Below are 22337 nucleotides of genomic sequence, written 5' to 3'. Positions count from 1 at the left end.
TTTAAATGTGAGTTGTCTGACTGAACTAAAGTTGTAAACATTTCAATTAGTTATTTGATGCTATTAAAACAGGCTGTGACGTCATGATTGACAGCTGGACAGACTTGCGATTGTTCAAGCGCATGTTACATTACATTACATTACATTACATATCATTTAGCTGACTATTTTATTCAAAGCGACTTCCAATAAGTGCGTTCAACCATGAGGGTACAAACCCAGAACAGCAAGAATCATGTAAGCACATTAGCTTCAAAAAGCCAAACTACAAGTGCTACATGTAAGTGCAACATTTAAGTGCAAATTTTTATGTGAACACTAGAGTAGACGGTGGTTATTAGACATCATCTTCTTAACCAAGGTGTAGTTGGAAGAGATGTGTCTTTAGTCTACGGCAGACGATGTATAGACTTTCTGCTGACCTGATGTCAATGGGGAGCTCGTTCCACCATTTGGAGCCAGGACAGCAAACAGTCGGGATTCTGTTGAGTGGCTAGCTGTCCCTCGCAGTGAAGGAGCAACAAGCTGATTGGCCGATGCAGAGCAAAGTGGAAGGGCTGGGGTGTAAGGTTTGACCATGTCCTGGATGTAGACTGGACCTGATCCGTTCACAGCATGGTACACAAGTACTAGTGTCTTGAAGCGGATGCAGGCAGCCACTGGTAACCAGTGAAGAGAGCGGAGGAGGGGTGTAGAGTGAGAGAACTTCGGTAGTTTGAAGACCAGTTGAGCTGCTGCATCCTTGATAAGCTGCAAAGGTCAGAAGGCACTAGCAGGCAGACCAGCCAGGAGGGAGGTGCAGTAGTCTTGGCGTGAGATGACCAGAGCCTGGACCAAAACCTCTGAGTGAGAAGAGGACGTATTCTCCTGATGATTTGCAGCATGTATCTACACGATCGGGTTATTGCCGCAATCTTGGTGGGAAGGGAGAGTTGACTGTCGAGTGTCAAATCCAGGTTTCTTGCTGTCTGGGTGGGGGTTGCCACAGAGTTGTTGATAGTAATAGTAAGGTGATGGGTGGGAGAGCCCTTCCCTGGAAGGAAAAGTAGCTTGGTTTGTCAAGGTTGATTTTCAGGGGGTGTGCGGACACCCACTGAGAGATGTCAGTCAGACAGGCAGAGATTCGTGCTGCTACCTGTGTTTCAGACTGGGGAAAAGAGATAATTAGTTGGGTGTCATCTGCGTAGCTTTGGTAGGAAAAGCCATGTGAGTGAATAACAGAGCCAAGAGAGTTGGTGTACAGAGAGAAAAGGAGGGGACCTAGGACAGAACCGTGAGGGACCCCAGTAGTGAGTGGACAAGGTTCTGACACAGATCCTCTCCAAGTTACCTGGTAAGTGCGGTCGTTGAGGTAGGATGAGAGTAGGGAGAGTGCAGAGCCTGAGACACCCAGATCCTGAAGGGAGGAATTAAGGATCTGGTGGTTCACCGTGTCAAACGCAGCAGAAAGGTCTAAAAGGATGAGGACAGAGGAGAGAGAGGCTGCTCTAGCAGTGAGAAGTTGCTCAGAGACAGCAAGGAGGGCAGTCTCAGTTGAGTGGCCTGCTAGACTGGTGAGGATCAAGAAGGTTGTCCTGGTGAAGATAGGGAGAAAGTTGATTACAGATAGCATGCTTGAGTGCTTTGGAGAGAAATGTATGCATGTATTGACACAACCCCAATACTGCGTCTCCACTCCACCATCACTACTGCACAGAATCTGGCTACAAATTATGTAAAAAGTGCAAGGTGGTGGCATCTGTTTCCTGGATATTTTAGCTTAGTTTTTGAACAGTAGCAGGAAGTGGCGACACGTTTTCCATCTTTGTATACAGTCTATGGTCTGCCACCGTTTACACTCACAACCTCTGATGTGGCAGCATTTCACATCGTCAGACTGTTGAAGCTGGTTTGGTTTCACTCAGGTTTCATTTGATATATAGCACCTGTGGTCCACTTTCTGGATGCACCATGGTCTGGATTTGGATGTGTGCTTCTGTGTTTCAGTATCTGACAACGCTGAAATGCATTATCAGGGCTCTGAATGTTGATGCTTGCAGGAGCGTGCACGGTGATGTCACCTTTATGTGTGCATATGATTTGCTGTACATAATCCCAAGTACAGCTTGACATGAACTGTGAAATAATTTACTGTACAGCATAACATATATAAAAGTGTCAGGATTAAGAAACTAAGAACGGCCGTGTACACATTCTTCCAAATAATCTCCAAGGATTTACACCTCCAAACTTTTAAGAGATTCTCAGGTATCCAGGTCAGACCTTGTAGATTCTCCCAGACAAACCAAATAGATACAAATGAATACAAATTATTCCTTGGCACAAGTTGTGTTACTTACTAATAGCTTTGTGAATTTAGCAAGCTGTCATAGAAGAGCAGGGTCTCATTTGATTAGAGCCTAATAAGCCTTCACTGTTTTCTATAGATGCAAAGGAGGTCGATGCAAAGATGGAGGAGTTCTCCACTTTCCAGCCTCCTTTCAGTGAGGCCAAGATCAAGTTTATGTTGGAGACGGCGGAAGCTAACATGAAGAACAACAAGGAACTTCTGCTGAGGGAGATAAACAAGGCCGTTCTCCGCCGACAGAACAAGAGGTGAGGTTTGGCCGGAGTGTTACAGGAGGGATTGTCAAGCGAAACAACGAGAGAGACCACCCCTCCTGTAACATGATGATGATGATGGTGATGATGATGATGGTGATGATGATGATGGTGATGATGATGATGATGATGATGATGATGGTGATGATGGTGATGTTGATGATGGTGATGGAGATGATAATGATGATGGTGATGTTGGTGATGATGATGGTGATGATGATGATGATAATGATGATGGTATGATGAACAGAATACAGGTTTTACACTACGTTTGTTATAGATATCTCTAGATAAAATAATAATAATATATTAACATTAGATCAATTTGGTATTATATTTGAACCCAATGTTCATTAAGATTAAGCCAATGGAATTCTTCAGGCAAAGTATTCCCTGTTAAGAAAGCTCTTTATAGGTTTTTCTCAGACTAACCTCCTATGACACTCATGAATTATCTTCGTACTTGAGAGGAAATTCTAAGTATGAATGCCAAAAAATTCTCTTCAATTGCTCGTACTACTTCAGAACAAATCTGTCTGTAAGATTGGTTCTCGCTTGAGGCCCAGTGTGTGTATAATGGTAGAAGATGGACAAAAAAGAGTATCAATAAAATGAGTTCACGTCATAACCTGTGCATCACTGTGTGTCTGAGACAGAGGGAGATGTGAACAGCTGATGAATATTTATCGGACTTTATCGAAATCGTGTCTTTTTCTCTTTTTCTCTCCCTTCCAGGAAGTCTGTGCTGAACAATCCTTAATCATAAATGATTATGACTCAGTCTCTGACTTCATCTACATAAAGAGTTGGAGGAGAAGAAGCTCTCAGACAGACACAGGAGGCAGAAGAAGCACTAACCGCACCAACATGAGCAATACAGAATCATGTAATGCATGCATGTAATGATGTCTGCTAAGATGGCTGACACTAAATAAATGTTGGTTGCTTCTTCAAGGGTTTACTGCATTGTACATAATAATTGGTTTGAGGACAAAATTATTTTTCCTTTCCACTGCTGCACACTGGGTGATCACATGATACGATGAAGTCACAGAATGTCTGTAGCAGTCACTTAAGACTTAAACTGCACTAAATCTGTGACTCCTTGCGACAGATATCTGTAAAATTTCAATGATAACACAACAAATTGGTTTCGACCAATCAGCGTCCTGCAAGGGAGGAACTACTGGCAGCCCTGAGCATGTCCTCGGTTTGACGACATGTGAGAATTGAGTTCGTTACCACCAATGGCGGATAGGGTTATGGTTCACGTAGATAATGCTATTACATATATTTCATATATATATACATATATATATTGCAGCAACAGAACATAGTTAGAGTTTGTGTGTGTGTGTGTGTAAGGATATAAAATAATACAATATAAACAGCAGTCAATGGAAACCAAAATCATCAACCCATTGAGGGCTGGATTCAAATCCACACCGAAAATCAAAGTAAACAATTTAAAGGGCCCATACTGTGTAAAATACATTTTCTGGGCGATTACTATCCGTAATTACTTGAAGGGGGTCAGTAGGGACCCTCAAAGTATGAAAACAGTCACTCCGCTGACTTTTTCTCTCAGTCCATTCTAAGAAATATGATATCGGAACGTCTCGTTTCGTACTTCCTCCCCCATATGAGTCATACAGGATCACACTTCTCCCTCAGCCCCCCCCCCAGCCGGTACCAGTCCAGCCTCTGAACCCACCTCCCCCGCTCCCCACCACCACCCCTCCACACCGAATGCAACACCAAGCAGACTTGTTGCTGAGCTAGCAGCTTGTTAGCTACCACAGGCTAACCACAACAAACAACACTGAAGAAGGATGCAAGGAAGAGAATGTGTCCGTGCACATTCCTCCTAAGAACGTTACTGTTCGAGACCAGCGGTTACGCTTTATTTCTTCTGACATGCCATGTCGGTGTGCTCACTACGGAGTAAAGTCTACATTACTCCGTATTGAAACTCCACACTGTAACTCGGGACGTTACTCCACATTGGCCGACTATCCTGCTAAAACTTGAAAAAACATGAGGACGGTGTAACTTACCGTTCAGAAACATCCTGTTGTAACCGACTGTGAGTATGTGGCTGGTCTTCTACAGCTGTATCCAGACATAACAACAAGACTTTCAGCTGTGTTTACCAGAGAGTCAATGCCCCAGAATGAGACCAGTGATAGGCCTGGTCGCGTGTCACTCAAAGTGCAGTCAGCCAATCAGCAATACACATTGCAGCAGTTTTTTTTACTTTAAACCACTGATATATCATCTTAGGGGTATCAATACCTCAAATTAAATCCCAGAAAGGTGTAAAATATGGGCCCTTTAAAATCACAAGCTGATCCAACTTGCGTTTATTTCATCACAACAACTCAGAATGTGACTCAGTAGTGTGTATGGCCCCCGCCTGCCTGCATGCACTCTCAACAACGTGTGGTTTCCTTGGGGATCTCCTCCCAGACCTGGATCAGGGAATCAGTGAGCTCCTGGACAGTCTGTGGAGGTACTTGGCGACATCAGATACACGATACATAATATCCCATAGGTGCTCAATTGGATTTAAGTCAGGAGAACGTGAGGGTATGTCAATGGCATGCCACACTCATGGAGGCTGTCTATGACGGTTTGGTCAGAAACATCCACACCTGTAGCCGGCTGAAGGTCATTTTGTAAATATCCCCCATATATATCTCAATAAAACCATTAGACAAGTTGTCCACTATGCTGAGGACTGAAGTAGGCCATACCCATTAGAAAGTCTGGCTATTATGTGCTATTTATTTAAATAACCTTCTAATCAGGTTTAGGTCTAAAACACTGATAAAACTTAAAACTTCTCAATTCCCATATCTTTTATTGCTGTTCATTCATACAGCAGGATACATATAACATTGTAATGGTTGTTATGTTATCAGATGACATTTCAATCTTCACACACCAGTGTCGCACTGGATGTGAAGGGAGTTACCCAAACCTAACGCAAGAGGGCGCAGCACATCCACAGGAGAGAGTTCCACTGGTTGAACAGTCTGCAAACACCACAGCTGGATTCTCTGAGAGGATCTGTGCCACTTGTTTGGAAGTGAAATGAATCACTGTGATAACTTCACAGTCAGATTGTCACTGATGCTGAATTTTTCTTTTTCTTTACTTTGAGATTGGGTCAAAAGCATCTGAATCTAACCGTGTACGCCTGTAATATTGTAAAAACTCTCACCATTATAGAAACCAATTTTTATAAACTATTCCTCGGATCTTGAGTAGAGTGTGTGTGTGTGTGAGTGTGTGTGTGTGTGTGTGTGTGTGTGTGTGTGTGTGTGTGTGTGTGTGTGTGTGTGTGTGTGTGCGTGTGTGTGTGTGTTACTGTTCGTCATCATCACACAGTGTCATGAACACGCTGTCTCTGTCAGTCTGTGCGCTCCTGGCGCGCTGCGCGTTTGTGGAGAAGTTGTCTGATCCAGCGCAGACAAGCGGTGCGCCACTGACATCCGCCCGCTCCGAAGGAACCCCAGCAGAGGAACACGCGTAATGAAAGATTTTACAGCTGGAAATTCTTACAGGCGGATAAACTTACAGATAGATGGTAAAAAGCTGAAATGCTCCAGAACCGCGCAGAAAACGAGGACGACGCTGTGAGGGCGGATCTCCTGCGGGGCTTCACTCCATCTCTGCGCTCCGTGTGAGGGGAGACGCCGAGGGGCTGAGGGGCAGAAGGAGAACTGGAGAAGAGGGGAAAATGCTCAAAGTTTGTCCGCGTCGTGTGGAAGTGCCACCCCGCAAAGCGCCGTCCCGCAACAGCTGCAGAAAATGAGCATGAATTGAACGAAGAATGCATGTCGTTTGGGAGATATCTGTGATTCTGCAAACATATATCATCTGCACGTCATCAGGTAAGGAGACAGATCCTTTAACGTTTCTACACATGTAAGGCAAAGGAGTGAGGCCGTTACTGACGGTAAATACTTTACTGTCAGTGCCAGCTCACCTGTCAGGTACTGTGGTCTCTGTGGACACATCAGCCAGTTCACACTAGAGATTCAGATCATAGGAACTCAATTCATCCTCAATACTCACACATCATATTCTGTGTTTTGATCAGGAGCCTTTCGTGCATGCGGACGCACACGCGCAGATCACAGTAGTAAGCAGTAGTAGCATAAACACACAAGCGGACTAACACGCACTGTCACTGAGGAGTTCATAAATATCACTGACTGCAGGTCAAAGAACTCATACGGTACATAACCGTGACACACACACACACACACACACAGAATGCATTCCATGGCGCCTTACCCTAACCTAAACCTAATTATTACATTACATGTCATTTGGCAGACGCTTTTATCCAAAGGAACTTACAATTAGTGCATTCAACATCTATGAGGGGCCATTTAGGGGTTTAGTATCTTGCTTAAGGACACTTTGTCATGCAAATGGAGAAGACTGAGGATTGAACCGCCAAGCTTCTTGTTGGAGAACTACCACTCCAACCCTCAGCCACAGCCGCCCTAATTCTAACCCTAACCCTAAAACCAAGTCTTAACACTCAGACAGCCCATCAAATTTGTGAGGACCAGTCAAAATGTCCTCACAATGATGATATTGAACCAAAATTGGCCATTGTAGCTATAGATAGACATGGTTAACATAGTCAACCTATAGTCTCAAAATGGTACACACACGCACGCACGCATGCACGCACGCACGCACACATGCACGCGCGCACACACGTGTACACACACACGCGTACACACACACACCCTCAATGGTTTTAGTCAGAGTGTCACGCTCCTCACTGCTTGTGCACAGCACAGGGCCAAAATTACCCAGTCAACTGCCCATTTGCCCTTCTTGACTTGCAAAACCCAAAACCTTTATAATAGTTGTGGTTGCAACAATAATACTCAGTAACTCAATAGTTGCTAAAATTACCTCAAATAAAATCACGTTGTCATCCATGGACACTCCAAACTGACGATTTACATCAGAGAAGATGGCTCTCTTGACGTTGTGAAGCCTGGTTTGGCTATGTTGTTGTAAGAGATTTTAAGGGCGCGGTCACACACACGAATGCAAAGCAAATGACGCGGGTAAAAGTTCGCCAACGTTGTACTCCATATGAAGCCACGCTGCGGAATTGCCTCATCACAGGAAGAATTGTTCACCTCCTTGCTCACGCTGATTGGAAGTGAGATGGGGGGTCGAAGGTTACAGATACAAACTGTATAATCTGTGTGAATCCATGTCGATAAAAGTCACTACATGTTGCTCAGCTTGTAAAGTTCACATGATTTCTCAGAATAAAAGTCTTCTTATACTATTATATATATATATTAAGTTATCATCACATGAATCATGAACCATGAATCTGTGCTGGTTAGCTAAGGAAAAGGCTTTAGCTTCATTCAAAAAGAAAGCTGACGTTGAAGTTAGGTTGATGATAAGTTAAGATCCACGTTAGTTTACGATATGAAACAAGCTAACCTGGGAGTTTGCTTCTGAAATAGCTACCTGCTCATGTCAGGAGCAGGTAGCTATTTTTCAAATAAATTTCATTCAGGTTATGATGAATTTTCAGCCAACAAGCACATGCAGCTGATAGAATTCGCCCTATTTTTTCATCATGCGCTAATAATGTTCTAAATGCTTAAAGTGGAGAGCAACTTTGCAGAGCTGGGTCCAGACCAGCAAGTGAAGCATTAATGACCATTTCCTACACATTCAACTCATTTCAGATTTTTTTCTGATTCTAATACTTCAATTTTAGATGAGGCACAACCACAGGGCTCCATAGCAGAAAGCGAGAGAATGATTTGAATTTGACTTAACTTAAGAAAACTTTTGTCTGCAGTTTACTCTTTATTTCACGGTTGGTCGTTTTATAATTAACCTCCCACACTCGACTGTCACCATCTTTTGTTTGATGTGTGTCCTGATTCAAGAGTGTTTTAGGGGCCTCAGGCAAAAGGGACCTACCTACCTAGGGCTCTACATTAAACCAACCAAAATTGTCATTGCTGTGTACTAAAATACTCAGCCATTCTCTGGGGCCCCCTCTCAGCTTAGGGCCCCAAGCAATTGCTTGCTTTGCCTTCCCTGTTGCAACGCCCCTGGTAAGATGATAATTACAAGTTTCTTTCAGAGACAGCTTCAAACTCTCCTCTCATCTTGCACATACATTGAGAGAGTGATAAGGAGAAAGATATATCTTGCCTTGAGCATAATAGTAATAATAATAATCATAATAATAATAATAATAATAATAATAATAATAATACTTTATTATTTGAACACTTATTAACAATAACTTATTAAAGGGGACATAGCATGCCCATTTTACCACAAGTTGATATGGTTCCTTGGGGTCTTAATGAAATGTCTGTAACATACTTTGGTCAAAATACCACAAGGATCATATAAAACAGCACCCTTTTTACCCTGTATAAAACAGCCCTCCACAGAGTGACCTGTTTTGAGTGCCTGTTCCTTTAAATGCTAATGAGCCAGCTCCCCCCTCCCCCCTCTCCCCCCATGATTTTAAACGATATAAATTACATATTTTATATGATATAAATTATCAAATATGCATACCATACTTTGTATTCCCCTTGTTGTCCTGGAGTTTAAATTTTCCCAATCACATAATTAAATGTCCCCCTCTGCCCATCCACTACAAGCACACAAGCAGACAGACAGAGAGAGAAAGAGAGGGGTGGGGGGGGCTATGAAGACCATCATTTACCCCCGAACCCCGACATTCAACGGGTACAACAACAAGCGGAGAAAGCAGAATCGCGGGCTGACCTTATATATACAGTCTATGGGGCTGACCAGCGCGGAGAAATGCACGTCCCGTGTGAACAGCCAGGCGGCTGCGCGCTTGAGAACGGCGCTGCGCTGCCTCGCAGCGGCGCTTCCGCGTCCGGTGTTAACCCGGCGTAACTACTGTACCCCGGCGTACAGTACACACTGCTGGCTGTGTGGAAGACCGCTGCGAGGCAGCGCAGCGCCGTTCTCAAGCGCGCGGAAGTCTTCCACACTGCTGGCTGTGTGGCGCTGACACAAATTCCAGCTCACGCACGGGAGAGCGAGCGGTCGCTCCCGAGCAGCTGCTGCAGCCTCCCAGTCCCAACAATCCAGACAAATGCCACATGTGAGTGAATCGCGGGCTGACCAGCGGAGAAATGCTCGTCCCGTGTGAACAGCCAGGCGGCTGCGTGCTTGGGAACGGCGCTGCGCTGCCTCGCAGCCTCGCTGCCTCCGATGTAAACCCGGCGTAACGAGTGTGGGGGGACGGGGGGGGGGTGGGCCAAGACCATGTAGGGAGACTTCCAGTACCTTGTTACGACACAAAACCCAGGAAGCTCAATCGAGTCGCTCAAGCATGACGTTTCTGACTTAGAGGAACTATAACAAAACGCGCGAGTGTTTTTTCCCCAGAGTTTTTGGGTTGGTAGACATGCCAGATACCCACATTAACCTGTAGAAGCACTAACAAAGTGGAATTTGCATGCTATGTCCCCTTTAAGTAAGTTTCTATGATATTCATTCATGTAGTTATGAGATATGAGTTCAATCAAATACTTGCTTTTGGATAATAAAGTGAAGTATTTCAATTATATATAAAATTAATAAATTCAATTTGTAAAATCTTGTTTTCTTATACTCTTTTTTTCTTTGGAACTGATCCCATACAGTAGTTACATTTCCAAAGGAGTGAGAAAGACAGGAAACAAGAAGTTATCCCTAAGTTTTCTAACAGCCATGTGTATCCCCACATCTCATCTGATCCATTCCACCCACAGTCCCAACATCCCAGATAGATAATAAATGAAAATAGAAAGTAAAATAAAATGAAATAAAAGAAATAATCAGTTACTATTATACATCTGTAATAAGAAGAAAATATAACAAAATACATTTTTATTAATAATAACAGTTACCAAAATGAAACAAGAGGAGAGAAAGAAAAAAAGAGAGGGATATAAAAAAGAGAAAGGGTAAAAGAGTGATCTATAATTAGATACAAGTTAATTAGGTTGAGCTCAGTATCTGAACTTGAAAAAACCTTCAGTTTTCCTATTTACTTTACATGGTTTACAGCATATCAACTCATAATCTGAATTCAAAGAGTTCATTTTTGAGTTTGAGTATTGTGCTCAGTACGGTGGCCCTGAGAGCTCAACGCACTGCAACTTAAGAAAACACATGCAAGTGGACAAAACACAAGCAAAGTAAGAAAACATCTTCATCAATTTGACAACACAACACATTACAGAAACGCGCTGCAAATACAGAAACGCGCTGCAAGTAAAGAAACACGCTGCAAATACAGAAACGCGCTGCAAATAAAGAAAACGACAGTATTTCCAGAGGACACCTAAAAGTGATGGACACGTCCGGTTGTTGTTGCTGCCGCAGTTTGGAGTTGTTAAAGTTGGTGTCCGTCAGTGATATTGGAAAATTAGCTAAACTGTAAACGTTTTTGGTTTATTTTAATAAATAATAAACTAGATTACTGCAGATGTATCCTGTTAACCCTCTGAGACCCACTGGGTCTGAAGATGCTTTCTTACTTTGCTTGTGTTTTGTCCACTTGCATGTATTTTCTTAAGTTGCAGTGTGTTGAGCTCTCAGGGCCACCGTAGTTCTGCAATCAAATAACAGATAACAATGTTAAGATCAATCATATCGCTGCTTAAACTAATATGCTCGAAACTATAGCCTATCTGCACTGATGTATAAACTTCTACTAGCATTGAGGGTTGTCCTTTTTTCAGGTTAGAGTAATATGCCCTCAAAATGAAGCGTCAGCCTCGACTTCTTTACAGGATGGGAGAGATTGGACTGCCGGCAGTGATATACTTTTCAAAAGCAGGCTCTGCAAACATAGATCACAAAACCCTTCTCTCATGAGTTACCTACAGAATGACCAGTAAGAGACCATTAAAGCTCACACTTATAAGAAGGCTGCAAAATGCTAATTAGTTCATGTTTTTAATCTCATTATTTAAATGTATTCTATTGTAACAGGGAAAACATAAAACACCAGCAAAAATAAACAATAAACTAAGAATGCTGCATGTCTGTTTTATATTGTCTAAAGTTCTTGTGTTCCTTGTATGATTTGAAGTGTATAAATTATTCTGTTGAAGCTGGCTTCATCCAACTACAGGGCTCATTATGTAGAAGAACATACAGCAGATATTTCATCCTTCTCACATCATTTCCTTGGCTAAAACTGCAGATTGATTCTTTATGCATTATATATAACTATTGCCTAAAGCTATAAACTATAGGATGTATTCAAATAATATTTCATTGAGATGTGCTCCAAAAGACTTTCTTTTACAGTTGCTGAGCGAGGGCTCAGTGCATGATGGGAGTTCCCCCAGCAGTCTAAGCTTACAGCAGCACAGCTAAGGGATGGTTCAGGGCTCACCTGAGAATCACTAGCTCTATGCTTTATCAAAGAGGAACGTTTCAAGTCTAACCTTAAATGTAGAGATGGTGTCTGCCTCCTGAACCCAGAGTGGGAGCTGGTTCCACAGGAGAGGAGCCTGGTAGCTGAAGGCTCTACCTCCTGTTCTACTCTTACAGACCCGAGGAACCATTACTTTATAGTGACCATAAATGAGCCTGTGTTTAGGGAGCAGAGTGATCTATGAGGTCTTTAGTAAGGAGAATGATTTTAATTATTATTCTGGATTTTACAGGGAGCCAATGCAGATAGGGTTATATGGGAGAAATATGATTTATTCTTGCTCCTGTCAGTACTCAACTGCAGCATTTTGAACCAACTGGAGACTTTTCACATACTCACAGGAACATCCTGATAATAAAGTATTTCAATAGTCCAGTCAACACCACGGGCCTTGCAATAAATATGAAAGATCAAAGTGGTGTTATCTTACAATTTTGAGGTGGACCAGTGCATCTGAGTACAGTGTTACTGGGTATCTCACAGAAGTGAGGTAGACCAGTGTGTGACAGTGGTGCAAAATTAGTCCTGTTATATGGATTGAAAGAGAGGAGTAGTGAGGATAGATTACACTGAAATCTATCATCCTTTTTTGGACCACACTCCTTTTTTACATACTTTTCTTAATTGAGGTTCTCAACAATTATATACACTTTCCAATTCTGCAAGTATACAGAACAACCTTTTCCCTTAATCTGCTTTAACATAACACAGAGACAGCAGAAGTTACATCTTAACGAATAAACAAAAGAAAAGAAAAACAGGAGACCCAGACAAACAAACGCACAAAGATAAAGCAAAATTATGAAAAGATATACAGACATACATATGCTCCACCACATTGACATAGTTACATTCCATTGCTATATGCCGTAGTCAGTTCACAAAGTAAAGTCCAGTCCAGAAGCATCCACCATGTCCAAAACTGGTTGTCATATCTTGATAAATCCTTTGACATTGTCATGCAGGATAGATGTCAGTTTTGCCAGAGGGAGTATTCATCTTGAGGAGTTTCTATTGCGCAAGTGGTTTCCACACCACACACGTGTATAATAATGTGCAAGATACTTGATCTCAGAACAAGCAGAGGCAGCGTCAGCTTGACAAGCCCTCAGTCTGTAGCCAGTCCCCCCTCAGAGATCCCAGATTTGATCCTCAGTGCAACATTAGTGCAGAACTCCAGGACAAGCTGGCCTCCCCCTCTGCCTGATGGGCTCCATGGTTTGGCCTTCTGGGTGTGAAAACAGCCTCAATTCGAAAGGTGTAAATTTGAATTTGGCTACTTGTTCACCAAACTTAGGTGTTAATGTCAATGTGATTCTGAGGTGAGGGACCCAGTGGTAGATTTTTGAAAAGGTTTTCCATTTGTATTTAAGTTTAACAAACGTCAAGGACCCCAAAACATTTCAGTGTAGCAATAGCTAATATAACCCATGGAAAACCAATGAGAATAGTTTAAAAAACACAGTCGTGAAAGAGATCATTATAATAAAATAATCAAGACAAATTGCCCCCCCTCATGATGCAGGAACATTGCACAGTCCAATAAACATTAAAAACCCCATTGAAACAGGCCTGATGCAACTTGGAGTCCTTTTGTCAACCAGCCAGAAAAAACTCCAGCAGCAACCGCCGCCCTGGAGTTGGTATCTCATTAATAAATACCTTAAGTTACTAAAATGACATGACTGAGAAGACAGTTAGTTTAATGGGTGTTATGTAAAGCCAAATGTGTATAGTTATTTATCTGTTTTGAGTGTCGTGCTATAAAGCATCACCTAAGTAGATGAATGGTTGGAAAGAGTTCAGTCGTGTTTGGGTTCATGTGACCTGCCTCTAAATTGTAGCAACACAAACTCTTATCGTTCGGATCATCCTACAGATCCCAGCGGCTCTCTTTTAATTGTGATGTTGCTTCCAGACAGGCTGGGCACAGCCTGCAGGGCTAGTTGGCATAATGTCCTTACATTTGTTAATGAATTTTCCTCCACTTTTCTCTTTCTTTTTCCCTGCAGCTCAGGCTATTACATCCAAGCTTGATGAGGGTTGGTGGGCGTACAAGGATGTTGTCCAGGAAAGCTTTGTTCCAGGTAACAGACCATCACCCATCTCAAACACAGCAGGGTACAAAGCCAACACATGCCTGCATGTTTGAAAAGTGATGTGGCGGACGGGAGCTGGTCTAGAAATGTCATTCCAATAGGAATAGGATAGATTTGTCTGTCCTGTCTGTGAATCCTGCTAATCCTCAAAATATAGGTTTTGAGATGGTTAGTTGAAGCCCTGAATTTAGCCAATAAAGGACTTACAATGGATTCTCAAATGATTTGTGCATAAATACTGGGGAGCACAATATTTTAAGCAGAAGCAACAGCAGCCACTTTTGTTTATAATCACTCAAACAGTTAATTCAGTCTGAGGCTGTTCACCGCTCTTAAAGCCTGTGGTTGTAAATCACCAGATGAGGGCTATAGGTTATGTGTGTTCAGTGGATGTTTCAGATCAGTTTGGTACGCCGCCCCTGACCACATGTTTGTCAAAGGTTTTTATGCAGTGGCTGGAAAATGTTTTACCAGCTTGTTATTTTAAGTCATTCTAATGGGACTAAAATAGAATTTATCTGGGCTTTCTTCTGTTTTCTTCCCAATGCACTTACCTTGTCTACTTTATTGAATTGACTATTGAATTAAATGACCCTGACAAGGAAGGAAAGCTCTTTAAGGAAAGTCCAATGAGACAATCAGTTCAGTGTAGTCGTCTGGAGTTAACACCACTTGGTTTTAACCACTCCACATTTACTGCATGTCTTTTGAGATGGTAACTGTTAGGTAGGACATCATGTTGTCTTTAAGGTTAAGAGAAGTGTACAAAATATCCAGATCTTGCTTTGTCGACTAATTTTGTAGCTATAGTAAAGCAACATGGTTTAGGAAAAAGTAATGCCTGTGGGTATGAAATTTATGAGGATGAACACAAATAACAATTTGAAATCCTTCCGGCAGAGCCTCTAATTATTTGGTTGTAAGGTGTCATTTTCTGTGATTTCTAAGGTGATTTATGGATGTTTAATCACACTGCACATCAGGGATAATGATATCTTCAGAAACTGTTTGTGGCACTGAATATAAACATGTCAGTGTGTTTTTCCTTTACTTAATCTCAACTTTAGTCCTGATGCTAAGCATAGCTGTTGATGAAATTACTTATTTTGTACAGGTATGTTGTCATTGAACACAGTGGCAGTTTTTTTACTTGGGTGGGGCTACAGGCCCACAAGACTTCTGCAAACATACAAGAAATGTATGTTGAGCTTTGGTCACATGCTTTGACTAGACGACGATTACATTTATATGGACACCAATAATCTGACTATTGACTTTTTTCTGAATAGGATATTACTCCGATTATGATGTTTACATTAATTGATTTACATGTTACAGAGCATAGTCTGATTACTCACGTTATTACATCCACTACATCCTATGTCTGATTTTTCACACCAACCCAGGACATGCCTCGTCAAGCAGGTGGTAACTGCTGTAGGTCGAAGACTCAAAATGCTGTGAAAACTCCAATAGGATGTTAGAATGTGATTAAGATGAATACATATCTACATAATGGGACTAAGTTTGGAAAATGCTGTTTACATGGGTGTGTCTTATTCAGACTATTGTCTTAATCTGGTTAAAATCAGAGTATTGGTGTCTATGTAAATGTGGGAAATGTTGTTGGACTTGGTTCATGAGCTTTGACTCAGATTACAGACGACTGTGACAATTACTCAACAGTTGAATCAGAAACCACACTCCATCTGCCAACTCAGCTTTTCACGCTGTCAAAATGCCTGTAAATAGTCTGAGTGAGAGTAACGAGTAACGTTCGTTACTCCTGTGTCACATATATAAATATATATACTGTATATTCTTCCCTGCTCATGCTATAACGTTTTTACTGTGGGGCAGAAGTTTCTATGGACAGGACTAATGTTACATTGAATTAGCTGCTGTAAACATGCTGAATGACTCTGTATTGCTCAATAGATCAATATGTCCCGTCTGTGCTGCAGTTGTCAGATGTGTCACTGTCATAATGTTGGTTGATAACGGTTGTTAATATAATACCGTTAAATGATATTGTTTGTCACTGTAATGATGTTGGTTGGCTGCTGATGACTTAGCGAGTGGTGTCCCAATTCCCAGGGAAGGATTTTCTAGCCTACCCCTTGTGGCTCAGTTTGGAGGGGGACACTACCCAGCAAGGGGCACTTGGGGATAGGGCCAAGGGAGAGGAATTGGGACAGGCCCTAACTCTCATGTCTGTCCTGCAAATATGAAGCTGCACAGCCCACAGTGGGTTAGCTTATCTCTACAAGATAGACAGGGAGAAGAAGGTAGCCGGGCTCTGTGTGAGAGTAAATATCCACAGGATCCCATCGAGTAGACTGTATTTAAAAATGGATGACATGACAGCTCCCTAAAAGTAAAGCTGAAGTGTCTAAAGTGACTGTATCAAAGTACACATCAAATACACTCCTGATGGCTTCTGTCATTTCCGATAGTTCTCATTACACTGATGTATGTTTTTCCAGGAAGTTTGGTTTGAATTACTTATTTACTATAAAAAACGTGGTGGAATGTCAGGACTGACAGCTGAGACTGACTCACGATCAGTCAAGTGCCTGTATCAGCAGGACCAGCAGGAGCAGCAAAGTGGAGAAGCGTCGTCCATCTTCGTATATAGCCTACAGTCTTTGCAGGATCCAGCTTCTACCTCAATCTCCAATCATTCAGTGTCTACTCCATAAATTCCCAAAGTATAGCGTCTGTTCTTCAGCATTCACATCTATGGTATAGATTGGGAGTTTTCACGTTTTACAAGCCTAAATACACATTTACAAATCACTTAGATGTGGTAAACAGATGCTTTGTGGCTATATTTGGTTTGATTACAGTGCTACACTACGCCTTCATGTTTTGAATGGTGTAAATAGAGTTGCATATGTCCACATTAAGGCTCGTAAAAATTATAAATGCATATTTTTCTCTGCGTCTTGGTCCTCCATCCTCACTAGGCTGGAATTTTTCCTCACCTCAAATGAGAGTAAACCTATCCAATAAGGGTTCAGTACAGTAGTAGTGTATTACAGCTGTTTTAAATAACAGGTATTTATGCACTTCTGTGTCCATAAAATATAGATGCAGTTCTCAGGATGACTGAATAAAATGACGTATGAATGACCCATAATCAAATTTCTGATTACAGAAAAGTCTGTAAATGAGAACCGAGCTCATGAATTTGGCGTGATTGCTAAACTTAATAGAGAATCACAGAAAGAAACAGGGACTGAAATGAGGTTTAACGGAGGGACACTCAACAGAATGCTGGTTGTTGCCAGGTGCTGTATGTGTTTTGTTGCAAAAATGATAAAGATAAAAAGATATCTTAAACAGTTTCGCTCCCTTTCTCTCAGTTTTCCCTTTCTTTCCCCTTTATGCTCTGTTTGCCTTTCTGTTTTAAGAAAAGTTTCCTGTATAGGCCAGTTTAATGTTGAAATGCATCGTTAAATTGACAATAAACAGGGAAAAAATTGTTGTTATTGCCACGGTGACTAGAATGGAACAGCTTGTCAGCAACCCCGACAGAACCAGATCACAGCACAGCTGGATCCTGTGGACATCAGCTTCAAGATGTTAGACAAGGAACTTTTATGGACGTCCTGTGGCCTCTGGTCATCAATCTCCCCATCTCTTTGTTTATCACTGTGTTGGTGTGCTATCGACTCCTCCCTCTTTCCCTCTATCATTACTCTTCCCATCTCTGTCTCTCTCTGCTTCAGGCTGCCTGGTTCATCCTTTGGTTGTACAGATCTTATGTATATTTGATCACATCTGTGTCTGCCCGTCTCCCTGTGTCCTTTTATCTTCTCCCTCCTCTTGCCTTTATTCTCTCTCATCTCTTCTGCCCTCTCAGCCCCTCTCCTCCTCCTCATCTTTTCCTCTAATGTTTATTGCTGGTCAACTTTTCGTTTGCCTCTCCTCTCTCTCCCCTCTTTTTCTCTCTGTTTTTCCAGGAGCATCCTTTCCTCTCTCATCCACAGTCAACAATCCTGCTCTTTCTCGTTGCCATCCCTCTTTTCTTTCCTCTGCTCCTATTCCCTCCAGCTCACTCTTCCTTCAGGCCTGAATGACCTGGAGATGTTGCGATCACTCATTTGAATTTGCTCACAACTTGAGGCCCATTCAGAGCCTCAGAGGAAATGTCAGCTGAACGCTGTGTCCAGAAATGGATCTGATGAGACCACTTCCTCTGACATGTGGAAACCAGACGGTCACAGGTTGATAGATGTTTCTGCTCACGCTAACCTAGATGCCACATTAAGAGAAAAGCACATGTGAGAAAATATAAGCAAAATAAACTAAACAAACAGAGGTTAATAGGACAAGGATGATTTGAACAAGAACATTTTCTATGTGTAGCAAAAATACAAATTTTTAAAGAATCATTATCATTGATTATTCAGCCTAAAATTAAAGCTAAATGGATCTCTCATGGTTAACTTGTTAGCAAACGGTTGCCTCTTCACACTCCCAGCAGACACAAAGCAAAATGCGTATTTTCGTCTTCACCACCTCCTGAGTAAAATATCAGGCTCTTTAGCTGCTAAATGCTCCCATATGCTCACTGGGTACTTGCTAATTTAGTCTGTCTACTGTTTCATGCTGGGCAGGTAGCATACAGGAAATCAGAGCAGATCAACTAAAACCTCCTGCTGCAGTTGGAAACAAGGTAAGAACAGAGGTGTAGGCCATCAAACCACAGAGCTGAGGGGAACTTCTCAGTTAGCTGTTGGTTTTACTGTAACTGAATCTTTTATTTTACAAATAGTAATTTAAACCATGGAGCTTTAGCGAAAGTGTGGTTTATTATGTTATCCACATTATCCAAAATTACACCCTATTGGCTGTGTAGTACACTTCAGTTACTATTTTAGAGTCTATCGCCTGCTCCACACTGGCTGCATGAGCGGCGAGGGTGTGTCCAGCGACGTCTTGCTTTTCATTTTTTAAATGATCCCAGGTCAGAGGGGCAACACTGAGTGATGAGACACGCGTCTCAGGTGCGTCCCCTGCGTGTGAGCTGTGCTTACTTCTTCTAGAGAGTTAGGGTCTCGCCTATTTTCTCTGCATACCGCAAAGAGTTTAAAGCAAACTCAACAGTGAAAATTATCTTTCATCTGTCGAATATGTAACAAAGATAAATATTTGAAATACTTCCTGTACCCATTCCAAAGTGAAACCTCTCAAGCGTTCCTGTTGACTGAATCCATTTGTTTTACCAAGGTTTTTTGTTATTGTAGGACCAGAAGATGGCAGACTTTATTTTACAAAGTCCTGGCATTTAGTTGAGTACTAGACCCACTTTTATTTGGAGGAAATACAGTAGTCATACCAGAAACCTCACCTAGCAGCTCCGCAGCAGAAACTCAGCAGCTCCCTGTGGGAACAACAGATGCCAGTCAGACGTAATAGATCAGTGACGCAGCTGCCACAAGCTTATATACAAGCAACAGAACCATGAATAAAATGACATGAATATTAAATAAAACAGTGATACCCATGTATACATTTTCTTACAGCGACTGCAGAAAATGATTGGGAAAAATTGGATAACATGAAATAAAATAAGAAGCTGTAGCTTTGTGTAGGTTTTGTATATTTTTTTCGTCTGATTAACAAAGTATTTGGAATATAAAAAACTTACAAATAACTTCAGGCTGTTTCTGCTGCCAAAACTGAGGGGAGATGCCATCATCACAGGAAGTATTTAAAAGTGTTCGGATTCTTGTTCTAATAAAAGACAGGCTTGGTTTAGTTTTCCAATTAGGATCACACTCCTCATGTTATTCTCAGCTGCTGTGGTGGTATAAAAGTATAAAAGCGTCAACACTGTCAGGAATCCTGCTGAGAATGAAAGAATCTTTGTGCAATTAAATGACGCGATAATTGTCTTTATGTAGTTATTTAGAGTGTCAAATGGAAAGTTTTGAAACAGTGTCTACTGATCTCTAAAAATATCTCTTGCTCTTACCTATTTCTCCCTTTATTGTAAACCCTTTAATCTATATTGGGATCTGGTGGGAGTAATGAGTCCATGTTTCCATGCATCTTATTGGTCAGTAGCTGGGCTGTTGACAAGTTTTCTTTAATGCTCCCATTTGCCCTGCAGCACAGGTTACCATGGTGATCTAACTCAATTAAAAGTAAACCATACAAGCTAGCTGGATAACCCACTGACCTTACTTCATGGTGCAGGTTTGATCTTAGAGTGTTTCAGTGCCCAGGGTTATGTGCAGTTGCAATGAAGCAACATCACAAAACACAAAGTTAGAGACCTTATATGTTATTATATGCTAGAAGTGTGCATTGTTTTTGAGTTCATTATAAAAATTGGCTGGACAAATTAGAACGTGTTGAGCAGTCTAGATAATTAATGGGAACGCTGGTCAGCAAATGGCTGTTTGAAGTTGACCATCACCTTCTTTATTTCCTAATGTTAAGGGAAATGTTGGCCTTACATCACAGCAGGTCCAGGTCCTCCATTGACATTGAATGATATAGAACAGTCATATGTTAGTGTGGTAATAGGTTTGGGTTATGTGCACAGTACTTGGGAATTACTGTTAAAGTTGTTGTGGTGTGCAGCTGCTGAGCTGGACTGACTGGCCAACCAGGTGAGGAAGTAAATGGTAAATAAACTGCATTTAAATCACACATTTATAGTTGTAAAGAGACTATTCTAGGAAAATTCACCCAGTGCTTCTATATTCTGCCCTTTGTTTGTATCTCATATCATGAACTCTGACGGAACAGCTGTTTTTAACAAATCAGAGGACAAAAGGAGCTGGGGATTGAACCACTGACCCTCTTACTTAGTAGTTGACCCACTCTACCCCATGTGCCACAGACCAGGAAGTTTAATTGCAGAGAGAGCTCGTTCAGCATCTGATGTTGGTGGATGTGGATTTAGTTGAAAGCTGAGCTAGAGTCAGTGAATAGCTTCCTGACATGAGATTTCTTCTCTGCTACTGGTGCAGTGCTTTGTGTTGGATAGATGTTCGTCCTTTTACTTCAATGAAAGCAGTGAGCAAACTGTACAGGGTCAATTGACATGAGAAAGCTGAACCTATAGGAGACAAAAGCCAAAAATAAGACAACCTTTTGTGAGCACTCATTTCAACTGTCAGTATAACTGACAGTTGATGTTGAGCTGTTGTCATCAGCTTGTATTTATATTAATTGTGTCAATTAACTCAACTTCATATAAAAAATGATGTCAAGAACACTGTGCTGCAGCAGCTTGACAGTGGCTGCAGGTACTTCTACCTTTTTATGAGCTGGGATCAAATACGATTTCTTCCTCATTCTGAAAACAGGAAGAGAAAAACACATAAACTAGAGTGACACTCAGTAGGGTGCATACCTTCTTCAGGCCCAACAATCCCCTTCAACTCCACTAAATTCTACCCCGAATCTGTCAGGTTGATTTGGAAATAGTTCTAAAACGTTTTCATCAAAAGCCATGCATGATTCCCTGAGAAATCTGTCAAAAAATGCCCAATCTTACAATGTTAATGAAAGTGATTACAATTTCTTGGATTTGAATAATCCTGTTGACAAACGAACGATTAGGAGTGAAAACATAATCTCCTTGGGCGGAGGTAATGAGGACTAATTGTGACGCAGTAGAGGAGATTACAAGAAGGGATACACCCCCACCCCATATTTTATTCTCCATAACTTGTCTATAAGAAAACTAAGTTTTACTGTATATGCATGAGAGGTTATATATTGATATTCACTAGCACTAGCATCTTGGACCAAAAAAAATCTTTTTGTGTTTTTAACACCTCGTTTTATTAATATGGGGAGGGTCAATGTTTTCACAGGTGGTTTGTGCAACTAACATGCACAAACCACATGAATTCATGATCAGATATTAATTTACAGTAATTTGACAATACTTATGCATGAAGCATTTATGTATATTCATATGAATATTTATCTTCAGAGATGTTCTCTGACAAAAATAGAACAGGGCCAATTAGGATGGAATAGTAATAACAATGTAGCATTTATCCTGATAATCATCGCTATCAACTGATATGATTTTTTAAAAATCTTAATACAATTATTGTCCATATCATCTAGAGTAGACCTACTTTCACATATTATATTTACCTTAA

At 41.4% G+C, this 22337-nt stretch overlaps 2 protein-coding genes across 2 annotated transcripts in view; both read left to right on the top strand.

The window, feature by feature from the left end:
* The window catches only part of LOC117766932 (cytosolic phospholipase A2 beta-like), a 33110-nt gene extending 29563 nt beyond the window's left edge, over positions 1–3547 (top strand). The window contains exons 14-15 of the mRNA XM_034594390.1: positions 2427–2595; positions 3337–3547. Coding sequence (XP_034450281.1) covers positions 2427–2595; positions 3337–3361 — 194 coding nt within the window. The 3' untranslated portion in view covers positions 3362–3547. The remainder of the gene's footprint in view (positions 1–2426; positions 2596–3336) is intronic.
* A 2471-nt stretch (positions 3548–6018) lies between these two features.
* LOC117766904 (carbonic anhydrase-related protein 10-like) overlaps positions 6019–22337 on the top strand; it is a 102766-nt gene continuing 86447 nt past the window's right edge. Inside the window, exons 1-2 of the mRNA XM_034594346.1 lie at positions 6019–6500; positions 14110–14184. Coding sequence (XP_034450237.1) covers positions 6440–6500; positions 14110–14184 — 136 coding nt within the window. The 5' untranslated portion in view covers positions 6019–6439. The remainder of the gene's footprint in view (positions 6501–14109; positions 14185–22337) is intronic.

Source organism: Hippoglossus hippoglossus, chromosome 8 (assembly GCF_009819705.1).
Source record: "Hippoglossus hippoglossus isolate fHipHip1 chromosome 8, fHipHip1.pri, whole genome shotgun sequence".
NCBI classification, from domain to species: Eukaryota; Metazoa; Chordata; class Actinopteri; order Pleuronectiformes; family Pleuronectidae; genus Hippoglossus; species Hippoglossus hippoglossus.
This window is presented reverse-complemented; position numbering and strand designations above follow the sequence as displayed.